Source organism: Balaenoptera physalus (genome assembly GCF_965194825.1).
Source record: "Balaenoptera physalus genome assembly, chromosome: 3".
In the NCBI taxonomy this organism is placed as follows: Eukaryota; Metazoa; Chordata; class Mammalia; order Artiodactyla; family Balaenopteridae; genus Balaenoptera; species Balaenoptera physalus.
In genome coordinates, this window is record NC_138890.1 from 27814106 (window position 1) to 27826204 (window position 12099).

General features: G+C 42.9%; 1 protein-coding gene across 3 annotated transcripts in view; it reads right to left on the bottom strand.

The window, feature by feature from the left end:
- The window catches only part of KCNIP1 (potassium voltage-gated channel interacting protein 1), a 222035-nt gene that overhangs the window by 6479 nt on the left and 203457 nt on the right, over positions 1-12099 (bottom strand). The window contains exons 2-6 of one of the 3 annotated variants that reach the window (XM_082456586.1): positions 9640-9672; positions 4837-4961; positions 3691-3760; positions 2208-2278; positions 1380-1487 (exon numbers count right to left, since the gene is read on the bottom strand). In XM_082456586.1, coding sequence (XP_082312712.1) covers positions 1380-1487; positions 2208-2278; positions 3691-3760; positions 4837-4961; positions 9640-9672 — 407 coding nt within the window. The remainder of the gene's footprint in view (positions 1-1379; positions 1488-2207; positions 2279-3690; positions 3761-4836; positions 4962-9639; positions 9673-12099) is intronic. The other 2 variants (XM_082456587.1, XM_082456588.1) reach the window with 2 other exon arrangements.

A 12099-nucleotide genomic window follows, 5' to 3' on the forward strand; every position in this document is an offset into this window, starting at 1 on the left:
TGATGAAACTATTTCCAAATGACTGCCTGGAGAAGATGAAGCTATCTTTTCTAAGAAGCTGCTTATTCACACTTTCTTTTCCTTTTAAGGAGTACTTTATTAATCCTGCCATCCAGAAAGGTCTGATGAGTATTAATGGGGACAGTTTTGTCTAGTTTGCAAATTAAAAAAAGGGAGGAGGAGTTAGTAAGATTATTCAGTGATGGAATAATGGTTGAATCAAGGTTGAAGATCTTGTTATAAGTCTCATTTTAGGGTCCTTTCTTTATATATTTTGTAAAGTAGTATTTGAATATTTTGGAGTATAATATATTGAGTATATATAGAAGCATTTAATTATTTACAAAGTTGAGATAATATTATACATACTACTGTATACTGTATAAAGTGATTTTTAAAATGTAACATACAAATTTTTATATCTTATTGCTGTTACATGGTTTTAAATGGCCACCTGTCATTCCATTATATGTATTTACTGGAATTTTTGCCACATCTGCTATTAGTGGATATTAGGATTTTCACATTTTGGGGATTGTTCACCACTTTATCTTCAGCACCTAAAACACCTAATAAGCCCTCAAATATATGTTGAGCAAATCCATGACTGAATGAATGAGGAATGAAAATTGGAGAGAAATCTGCAGGGTTGAGGTGAGGATTAGGGATGACATTTGTAACTCCAGGCACTGTGCCTGGCACATAGGAGCTCAGGAAGTGGGATGCTATAAGATGCTAAATCCAAGCTTTGACTGAGATGCCAGGATACAGTAGATACCAAAGTGAGTTTTGAGATAGACCTGTGGGTATTTCACTATCTAGATACCACATATACTTTGAGGCTCTAAAAGTGTCAAGCAGTGAAGATTCAGAAATTTATTTGTGATGATATATTTAGAGATGGCTGCACCTGACCCCCTTCTGAGGTTTTATTAGTAGGCAGAATAGGTTGTGGCTAATATGATTCAACTGGAATCTCCTCTTCCTCAAAGATCTGCCTTTTCTCTTCTAGGTGATGCCTGCAATGCTACTATTCCAGTTTTTACCTTTAACTTGTGGCTGTTAACCTGTTAAAATGCAAATTCCCGTGGGAGGAGTTACTCTACACTGAAATAAATTATTTATACCCCCTTTAGAATGTGCATTGAATAAGTGAGAGTGAATGAATCTGCTTAATCCTTTCTTGAGTGCCCGTGGCCAGGGCAGCGTAGGGCAATGGGGGAGGTCAAAGGTGACCTTCATTTTGTCAGGAACCACCTCTGCCCCAAAGCAGATCCCTCCTCATTTGGACCATTTCATCCTCATGACTAAAGCTGTTTTCTCTCTAATTAGGTGCCTTCCCTGTAGCTCTCTCATGCCCCTGGCCTCAGCTCACTTACCTCTTTGTTTATGTATCCGTCTTTATTGATGTCATACAAATTAAATGTCCACCTTAGTTTCTCATGGACGGTTCCTCTCAGTAAAATTGACAGAGCGGTTACAAAGTCCTGAGAAGTGGAAGAGGCATGAGAGACATTAACCACCAAGCCATCGGGTGGGGTGAAGCTTTGCCTTTGGGTCAGACTCTGTGACTGCTTTTACAGAATGGTATCTCCCAGGTCCTCTGTCCCCAGAAGGATGTGGCCAAGCTCAGTGAACAGCCCCACCCCCCTTCCATTGCCTACCTTGCCCCATTTTGGGGAAGGAGCTTCTGGAGGAAGAACGGAGCTCAGTGTGTGCTGACACCTACTGTTGCCTTATCCCATGGCTACAATTATTGTACAAGTGGTGGCATCATCTGGTGGCTAAGAACGTGGACTCTGGAAACATACCACCTGAGTTCAAAGCCCTCCTTTACCACTTACTGTTTGACCTTGGGAAAGCCACTCAATCTTTCTCTGCCTTACTTTCCTCTTCTGTAAACTGATAATAAATAATAGAACCCTACCTTGTTAGGGTTACTGTGAGGATTAAATGAGTTCATACATGCAAAGCACTAAGTACAGAGACTGCAGCCTGGTCAGCGCGGTGTGCATGTGAGCGATTAGACTGTTATCGTTAGTCCCTGAGGTCCTGAGTTCCTGGAGGATAAGGGAAGTTTCTTCTTCTATCTTCAGGAAATCCTTGTTAAATGGTAAAGGACTGAAGCATTTGATGGTCCACTCCTTCTCCCAACACCTCCATGGTTTAGAGGAAGAGTGATGGGGACCTCCCAGAGACAAGCATACCTCGAACTTCACGGAGCCCGTCTGCGTGGTGTCGAAGGCGTGGAAGAGGTAATGGGCATACATGCTGGCATCTGCAAGGCACAGAAGGAAAAGCAGGTGATGGGAGCAGGGGTCCTGCAGAGGGGAGTGAGATCACTTGAAAACAGTAAGAAAGAGAAGAGAGTGATGCTAGGGTGATAGAAAGGAGAAGATTACAGAGTGGGAAAAACTGCTGCTGTGACCTGGGACCCGTTTGGCTTTTCTGGGGTTTAGGTGGGAAGTTCTGGCAAGAGCTGAGACAGGCCCTTGCTCCTAAGTCTAGCCATCCCCAGAGAGAGACGCTCTTGCCTGTCTATGTGTATAATTCTTGTTGGATGAATGACACGGTACTTGTGTGGAGAAGATGCTCTTCTGAGTGGCAGCACAATGCCATGGAATGAGCACCCATTAGGGAGCAGGCAGACCTGGACTTGGAGAGCAGCTCTGTTACTACCTAGCTGTGTGACCCCAGGCATCTAACACGACCTCTCTGAGCTTCACCTTCCCATCTCTGCACAATGTTAAACTTTTCATATAGCCATAGCATCAAAACCATCATCAAGCCTGCCACATAGTCAAAACTCAATATAAGAATGGCTCCATAGGACTCAACAAACATCGGCTCTGGGGCCTGCATGGGGTGAAGCTGCCCCCGGCTGGGGGAGGGGTCCCGTACTGGGTCCCACACCTAAGAAGGCTGCTGAAGAGGTCCATGAGAAACGGAGCCCAAGAAGTGTCTGGGACACTTGGATCTCTGTTTCATCAGGACCCGGGGAAGGGGTCCTGCAGGAGATGGCTCCTGGGGCAGGAAGTAAGTTGGCATGTGACACACTGAAGCCACAGGAAGAGCCTCTGATGCCCCAGACCCGTGGGGTCAGAGCAGGTTCCTGCAGGAGTCAGGCAGAGTGACATAGCGGCTATGAGCCTGGCACACTTGCTCACCTGATTTATAAGCACAATTTTATTCAACCTGCATCTTTTTGGATTCCTTTATTTTTATAGTCTCTGATATTTACTAAAGTTCTTTTTCAAGGAAAGCTATTTTAAGGAAAGGATGGAGTATAGCACAATGGTAGGCCTATCATGGCAAAGCTTTAGACAGACACTTCTTTGGGATCAAATTCTGGTCTGCCACTCACTAGCTGTGCGATGTTCCGTGAACTGCTTAGCCTGAGACGTAGTTGCCCGGATCGCAGATAACAATACCAGCTTTATAGAGCTGTTAGGAGATTTTGTGATATTGCTTTATCACTCTGCTCTCTGGGAGAAGGTCCATTTTCAGAGCTCTTTTCTGCTAAAGCTTTAGTGAATTCCACACCTTGCAATAAGGGAGGAATTCTGCTCTGAGTTCTCCCCAACCTTGAGGAGGAGGCAGATAATAAGGAAGTATGAACTTGGAGGAAGGAAGGCTGCCAGAGGATGAAGAGAGGGAGCCAGGAGGGATCTGTTTCAAGATCGGACTCACCTCCATGAGGGAAAAACTGAGCGTAGATCTGCTTGAATGTTTCTTCATTGACCACACCACTGGGGCACTCCTGTGTGAAAGGGGGAGAGTTAGCGGGAGTGTCTGAGAGCCTCGGGGTTCCTTGTGATCCCTGGTGGGCAGGGACTGGGCAACCACCTGTGCACCTCCGTATCTCCAAGGTGAGTGGCCGGGAGATAGTTCCACCTTAGGACTGAAGCTGCTTTGCGAAATGATGAGATGTCATCAGAGAACTGGCACTGTGAGGTGGAAAGAGTCTGGGCTTTGGGATTAGAAAGACCTGGGTTTGGATCCTGGCTCAGCCCCTTCTAAGCTTTGTAACTTGGAGTGAGTCACTCTCTGATTCTCAGTGTCCTTACCTGTAAAATGGGGCTACCAGTACCTTTCCAGCAAGGCTATCATGAGGCTAAATATATGAAATAATGAGGTAAATTAATACATTGGCTATCAGGCTTGTACTTCAGTCTGTGAGCTTGGTTAGCAGCAGACCTAAATCCCATCATTTCTGGGGCACTAACAATATTGACAGTGTGAATGGGTTATGCTAAAGCTAGTATCTGGGCCAAGGCTGTGCCATCCTGTGAAGCCTCTGGGCTATTGGCCAGTTTCCCATCTACTGAGACTGCCTCATTCTTGCCTGGCATCTTTCTCTAGCCAGGTGACCTTGCTCTCCTGTTTCCTTTATAGATTTGGCCTTCCTTTTTTTTTTTTTTAAAGATTTATTGATTGATTGATTGATTGATTGTTATGTTGGGTCTTCGTTTCTGTGCTAGGGCTTTCTCTAGTTGCGGCAAGCGGGGGCCACTCTTCATTGCGGTGCGCGGGCCCCTCACCATCGTGGCCTCTCTTGTTGCGGAGCACAGGCTCCAGACGCGCAGGCTCAGTAGCTGTGGCTCACGGGCCTAGTTGCTCCGCGGCATGTGGGATCTTCCCAGACCAGGGCTCGAACCCGTGTCCCCTGCATTGGCAGGCAGATTCTCAACCACTGCACCACCAGGGAAGCCCTGGTCTTCCTTTTACAACTACACATGTGCAAAAATCTCTCTGATGGGTCCCTTTGGCATTTGGGAGAGCTTAGTCCCAAATGGGAAATCCTGCCTGGGCCTTCAGAGGCCATGTGGGTCTTACATTTTTGAAGCCTCGATAAAGGACTTGCAGCTCCCTCTTGGTGAAGTTGGTCTGGGCCTCAAGCTGCTCCAGTCCCTCAGGCCGATGGCAAACCATGGTCATCTCCAACTCGTCTTCAATCTTATCTGGAATCAGAGGAGATGGCATTGAAGCGGCTAACCTTGGTGATCACTTGTCAGCCCACAGTCTGGGCTGTCAAAAGGGTGGTGTGGTGACCTGAGACATAAGGTCATGGGCTGGGGGTCACACTGCAGATGACCTTCCTGCTTTGAACCCCACCTCCCTGCTCAGTCACTTTCTGTCTTACCATCAGTCCAGCCATTACTCCAGCTGTGTTGGATACCACCTAGGGAGGGAGCTTGAGCCTTGGAGATAAACGTGTTCCAAGTGGAGATGAGGGCAGAAGTGCTAAAGATAAGTCCATATGAAAACATTTCCTTTTCTTTCAGAATAACTGCTCTGCATATTCAGTTTGTTGCCCATTGAACCATCTGAATATTCTAGAGACACAGGTAAGTGAGCAGATTGACTAACATCCTCCAAACAGCAAAGGGAGACAAATTTATAAAAAAAACCATAGAGTAAACTCTCACCATTTAGGAAACTAGAGGAAGACTAGCTTGATTTGGCAAAAAGTACAAATTACAGCATGTTAAGTATTAATTTAAAAATATGAATGCACTTCCCGGTATTGTAATATCTACCAGACATCCTTAAATAATAGGAAAATGACTTAAATGGGAGCTACTTTATATAAATGAAAGCTTCTGAAGTATTTGAAGGGCTCTAAAAACAGTTGTTTTAAGTAGTAGTTTATTCCTCCTACATGTACTATTATACAATGCAATGTAATTTTGCACTAGTTATTTAGAAAGTGTCATTTAAAGTATCCCATTGCTCTGTCCATCTCCTACTGTAGGATCACAAAATCTAAATAAGTATAACTTTCAACGTTTTACCATCACAGAAGGTAAGTGAGTGTTTTCCTCTAGGCCCTGCCAGAATGCTTTCTATAAATTTACTCCAATCAAGAATCAATTGCCATCTAACCTTCTTGGCCCATTGTTGCCATGCAGGCATCACCAAATCCATGTATTGAACAACTGTAAATATGGGCTGGCAAGAGTAGTGATGAGATGGGCATCACTCCATGATGATGGAGAGTGAGGACAGGCTGAGTTTCTATCTGAGAGAACAGGATGAGCAGGTGCATTACACTGTGTGCATTTCCCTAGCCAGTGTCAGTCTTTTTGCATCAGATTCTCTCCGCGATTGTCACTTTTCCTTTGAGACTCTGATCTCAATGCAAAAGGAATCCGTCAAAGTGAGTTTATATCTTATACCTCCTCTCTAAGGGAATGGACATTTGGGTAAGGTTCCAAGGGAGAGACAGAAGAACCTGGTAACAATTCCCAATTGTCATCTTTCTTACATACTGGGAAACACATATCATCTTATCCTACAGAGAGTAAAGCAGATTATTCAATATAAATAAGACTCTGTTTATGCAAAATAGCTGCAAGTGGCCAATATCCTTATAATTTGAATAGAGCCTTTAAATACTGTTATGTTTCTAGCTAACAAGTTAAGTAGCAATTACTTAAATACTGCAGCATTCTCAAACAAACAAAAAACCCCACGTAAGTCTAATTCAGAATACTCACATATATTTTCAACTCATTTAAAATTAGAATTCAAGTTGTTGGTTTAAATTTCCTAGCATTAGATTTAATAGCAATTTTATTTTTAAAAGTGCACAGATGTTTAACCCTGAAGAGAGGTGAAAGTTATATTAAAATGTAAATAAGGAAGACACAAATGTATTTTTGGAAGAAAAGATGTATTTTTGAAGGCATCTAGTATACATTTCCGAGTTTATCTTATCCAGAAGCTTAAAAGATTTTTTTTTTTCAGTATTGACTGTGATTAGATTCTTCACAAGCTCAGGGAAATCTCTTTGCAGAAGTTTGAGAGAATCTTTCTGACTCAGAAACTGCACTTGCTTACCGTCTCTTTCATTAAAAATGCACTAAGTGATTATAGATATATCAAATATTAAAACCACTTCATTAAGATAGAACTGGTTTGTTTACTGTCTGACCAGCAGGATCAGTTTCTGTATCGAAGAGATTCTGTAACATCTGAATATTGACTGCCAAGCTTTTGTTTTGTTTTGCTTCTTCATCACCCTCTAATTGGCAGACTATGGTAACATCAGTTGCTGAAGGAAATTTACATATTTGGGGTTCAAGATGCTGATGCTGGGAAATCGCCCGCACGGCGGGTGTTAGGGGCTTAAACCAGTGGTTCTTGAATTTTTTTTTACTGTGTTTCATAGTAAGAATTACAATTTACATCACAATCCAGTATACATAAAGGGAAAATTTTATAAAATGTTTTGAAGCAAGGGTTTCATGAAATAGAGTACCATTTCATGAAATGGTACTTTCCCTCAGTAATGTGGGATATACTCTGTTCTCAAATTTAATCATTCCTTTATAAAAATGTGCTGATTGTGACTCTCATGGCCATGATTTGGGAATGGAAAACACTAATTTAATTTGCCTACACTCGTAGCAACCTTATGGGTGCCTCTGCAATGGCTTCTGCATAATTTAAGCATTCTTTTCCCTCACATCAGCTCTCCCTCCTCTTTCTCTGTATGCTTCATGGTTCTGGCCACTGTAAATATATTCTGAAGAAACTCTGAAAGGGGCTGTGGAGGTTTTAACATCCTTGCTTTCCCCCGGGGAGCCTCTGAGTGCTATCCAGGCGGTCCCACTAAGGGAAGGGGGGTGGCCCAGCTCTCTGGTTGGAGGAAGAGGAAACAGAATTAACAGATGCGCGCCTCCTTGACAGTTTCTTCTGAGGTTTGGTAAGAGTTTCAGAGGCCAAGTGTTGCTTGTTATTATTATTTTTATTATTAAAAATAATGTTGAGCCAGTTACTAAGTCAGGTTGAGTTGGATGATAAAGATAAAAATTAACCCAGAGATCTAATACAATGGTGATCACTACCTAACAAGAATAAATCAGAATACCTTTTGTTTGTAAACTAATTTTACTCTGTAAAATGTTTTCATGCCTGTTGTCCCACTAAAACTTTGTGTGTGGCGGGAAGTGGGGGAACATTACCCTCTCCATCAGAATATTAGGAAGATGGGGGTCCTAACAGATCAAGAGTTTTCTAACTATAAGTACCTTAAAAAGTGACGAACAATCTGTCACTGGGGGCAGTTAAAGCAAGATGGAATAACCAACTGTAGAGGATGCTACACAGGTAATTCCCAGACTGAAGGAAAGTTTGGAGGAGATGATTCAGATTATGTGGACCTTAATGTTTGGGGGTCACAGACTCTTCTGAGTGTGGATGAAAGCTATAGGCCCTCTTAGAAAAAGAAAATGCACCTAACCATGGCACTTTGCCTATACTTTCCATGAGTTCCTGTATCTTTCAAACACATGGAGCCCATGTTGAGGACTTCTAGCATGGGAGGTGTCTTCCACACTCTGTCACTAACTGGCTTTGCCTGAGTCCTAGGTCACATAGCCAGCTGGTGACAGAACTGGACCTCAAATCCAGCCAGTACAGGGCCTGTTTTATAGATCTGGCTTCCATGTGCCTCCACAATGGCTTCTGCTTCCCTCGAGCACAAAACTGCAAATTGGTTGTAACCAGCCTTGCAGTAGTTCTGTTCTTGACAAGCTCTGTGCCCGTGTACAAGTGAGGCCCTTAGACTATGAGCAATAGGAGGGCCCAAGTCTTTGGTCTTCTCTCTGCTGAGGGTCTCCTCTGTTAGGTCCATAACCATTACATGACCAAAGACCATGGCTGTGACCATCTCCTTCTTCCTGTACTGGAAAATATTTTCTCCATCATGGGGTCTCCGGATTGGATTGTGTAACCACCCATTTAGTTTTGAGGTTACAAAATGTGTTGGTCATTGGCATGAACACAGTCCAAAGATAGGTCTTGTTTGGCCCATAAAATGTGTTTTAATTTTGTTTGGAATTTCCAACATTTAAAGTTGAGAGATTCACGCACAAGTTTGGATTTCTGATTTCTCTTGGAAAATGGGATTCTCTGACAACTTTGGTCTCAACTTCTCACAAGGTAACAGTTTATCAGAGCTGGGCGGGGCTGATCCCTCTGAGGAGTGAAAGCCTCTAGTGCGCCCTCTCTTCACCCCTGGCTCACTTACTTCATTTGGGTTCCCTGCTTGGTCCTGCAGGCATCTGAGTTTTTGGCTCCTGATCTATACCTACTTGCCCTTCCACCCACTACCATTCTCCTACCTCACATCACCCAGGCTACCACCTCTCTCTTCCTCACTATTTGTTTATTTAAACACATTCTGCTTTGTTTCACAAAGGACTTGAAGCTGATTATATGAAATACATATAATAAAATAAAAAGAGAGAAGATAATAGGAAAAACTGCCTCAGAAAATATTGATTAGATTAGGAGGTCGAGACCACGGGAAAAAAGAGAACATAGAAATTCAGGTCATTTGTTCTAAGCAGTTACTACACTTGAGCCACAAATTGGCTCTGAGATTTTACATATATCTTATTGTCTGTGAGAGAAAAACATATCAGTTTCTTAAGGGGACCAAAATTTTTCCTGTAACTTGTCTCTAAAAGAATGTTTCCAACTGTTTCTATTTAGGTGGGGTTTGCTGTTAAGGGGCACAGAAAGTTGGTCAGTGAGAAGACGAATTACAAAATATATACTTGATTAAGAAGCTCTCCCACTGAAAGTAATGTGACCAAAGTAGTCAAGTTAGTTTAAACTTCTTTTTACCTCTCTGATACTGGTAATACCACCAGGCGATGTCTAGGAAAAAATAAGAAAACATTTTACCAAAACCATTCATCAAACAAGCAAAACACACTTTTATTTTCCATGGAAAGTCTGCTCTGAGGGTGTCCAGGTCACCACCCAGCTTGACATATGCGAAGAAGTCTCTTGTTAGCAGAGCTGGGACTGACCTTCTCCCATGGGCAGAACAGGCAAGAGCAAGGGGTCACCTTGCAGTGCCCACGGCTCCCAGCAGGGAGCTCCTTGAGCGTGCCCACAGCCATGCAGCCATGCAGCCCGAAGAGAGATGGGATGGCACGGGGCAGAGGATGAACGGATGTGGGTGGGCCTTGGAAATACCTGCATGTTTGAAGAGTGGCTTATAAGATAACCCGCCACAACGGAGGCCCCATTGCCACGCTCTGCCACTTTGTGATTTGAAGCTGCATTCTTGCAGGATTCTTTATTCACTCACTCAACAACTATCAGTGAAGTACCTACTATGTGTATCTCAGTGAATGAAACAACTCTGTTCCCTGCTCTCATGGAGCTTACAATCTACAAGTCTTTGCTTCTCTCTTTCCTTCTCAAGCTTGATAAGTAACACAGATGCAGAAGAGGAAAAAGGGCTACTGAAAAAATGAATTAGCACATTAGGATGAGCGGGCAGGGTGGTTGAAGGCAAAATCCCCTATTACACTGAATGTAAAACAGAAGAAAAAACATCAGACCTGGAAAATCCTCCATTACACGGTGGAGTAGGGTGGATCCAGGTCCCAGAGAGTGGGAAACAGGCTCTATTTGCTGCTCTCCTGCTGGCCTTTTTGGGCCGATTTGGGGGTCAGCCTAGTTTCCTCTGTAGGCTATTATGTGAACTTCCTCCTGTCTTTCCAGTATCCCTGACCAAGAGTGCATAAGGCAGACCAGCCACGACTTTAAGTGTGTCTTAGTCACCCCTTACCCACAAACCCAGGCAGGAAAGGCTTATTTTCCTGCTGCCCCTAAAAGTGGTGGTATAGGTGGGTGTCCTTTGGTAAGTATTTCTGCTCTTGTCTCCTGACCTGAATCCCATGGGAGAAACTTATTTTGCTGGATTTAGTTGCTCCCTTTTATCACTCTGATAGGTAGCATTTGTATGTATTTGTTTTTCTAGTAGAGATTATTTTTAGAATGGTTTTAAGTTTATAGAAAAATTGCACAGAAAATAGAGAGTTCTTATGTACCCCACCCTCACAGTGTCCCCTGTTTTAACATCTTGCATTGGTGTGGTATATTTGTTACAATTGAAAAACCAGGATTGATATATTATTTTTAATTAAAGCCCATAGTTTACATTTGAATTCACTCTTGGTGTGGTATACTTCTATAGGTTTTGACAAATGTATAATGCCATGTATCCACCATTATAGTATCCTACAGAATAGTCTTACTGCTCTAAAAATGCTAGGGTAGCATTCTTGCAGAGATATGTCTAAAACTATGGACTGACCTTCTCTGGCATGCCAGGAATGTGACAGGTATTGGGAGAGAGATGAAAAGATATAATATGTGTTCATATGGAGTTCTTAGACTGATGGGTAGGGCACACACATAGACCAAGAATTACAAACTCAAATGCCAATATTAGTTGGTAGGTAATTTAGATGACTTGGATGATGTATGTACAACCATAGAGAGTGGTGGGGACTGAGAGCTGGAGAGCCATTGCCCCATGAAAGGGAAATAGCTGTTATGCAGCCAGTTGTTGTCATGTAGAATTTAAGCCTGGTGAGTCCAGATCTTCAGATCTTTCAAGAGATGCTACTATTAAAAGATGATTTGTGTCCTGATTCCTAGCTGTTATCAAGGAATTTAACATTTATACATACAGCATGGGCCAAATATAATATTCCTGTTTGTAGAATATTGTGAATTGCTGGTCTGGAATTCTTCATTGGCAAATCATTCCAAGCAGTGTGGATATGGCTAAGACACTGGGAGCCAAGAGGAGGAAGCTCTTAACTAATGCCACTTGGATGGAGGGGGACCAGAAGGGGCCGCAGGGAAGATTTCAAGGGGAGGTGATAATTTACTTGAGTCTTGAAGGAAGAGGGACAAAGGAACAGCATATGAAAAGGCACAGAAGCCAGAAAGGCCCTGATATTGTAAGCTTTCTTGTAGCAGAGCTGACCTCTCACTGAGAAAAGCTAGAAAAATCACATCTGTTTGGAGAGCTACCAAGATAGCCTGAACTTTAGAAGCCATGATTCTGGAGGGAAGAAAAACTCATTAAAGTGAGTCTGACAATCAATGTTGCTTTTTAACTCAAGTGTATATAAAGTGGCATGGGTAATGAGATTGAGAAACTGAGCAAAAATGGTCTGCTAAGCAAAGAATGTGAGCAGAACTCTCAGGAATCTGGGAAGACAAAAACTGGATCAGTGCCACAAAGACATTCAGGACTTGAGGGGCCCAGACTGGAGG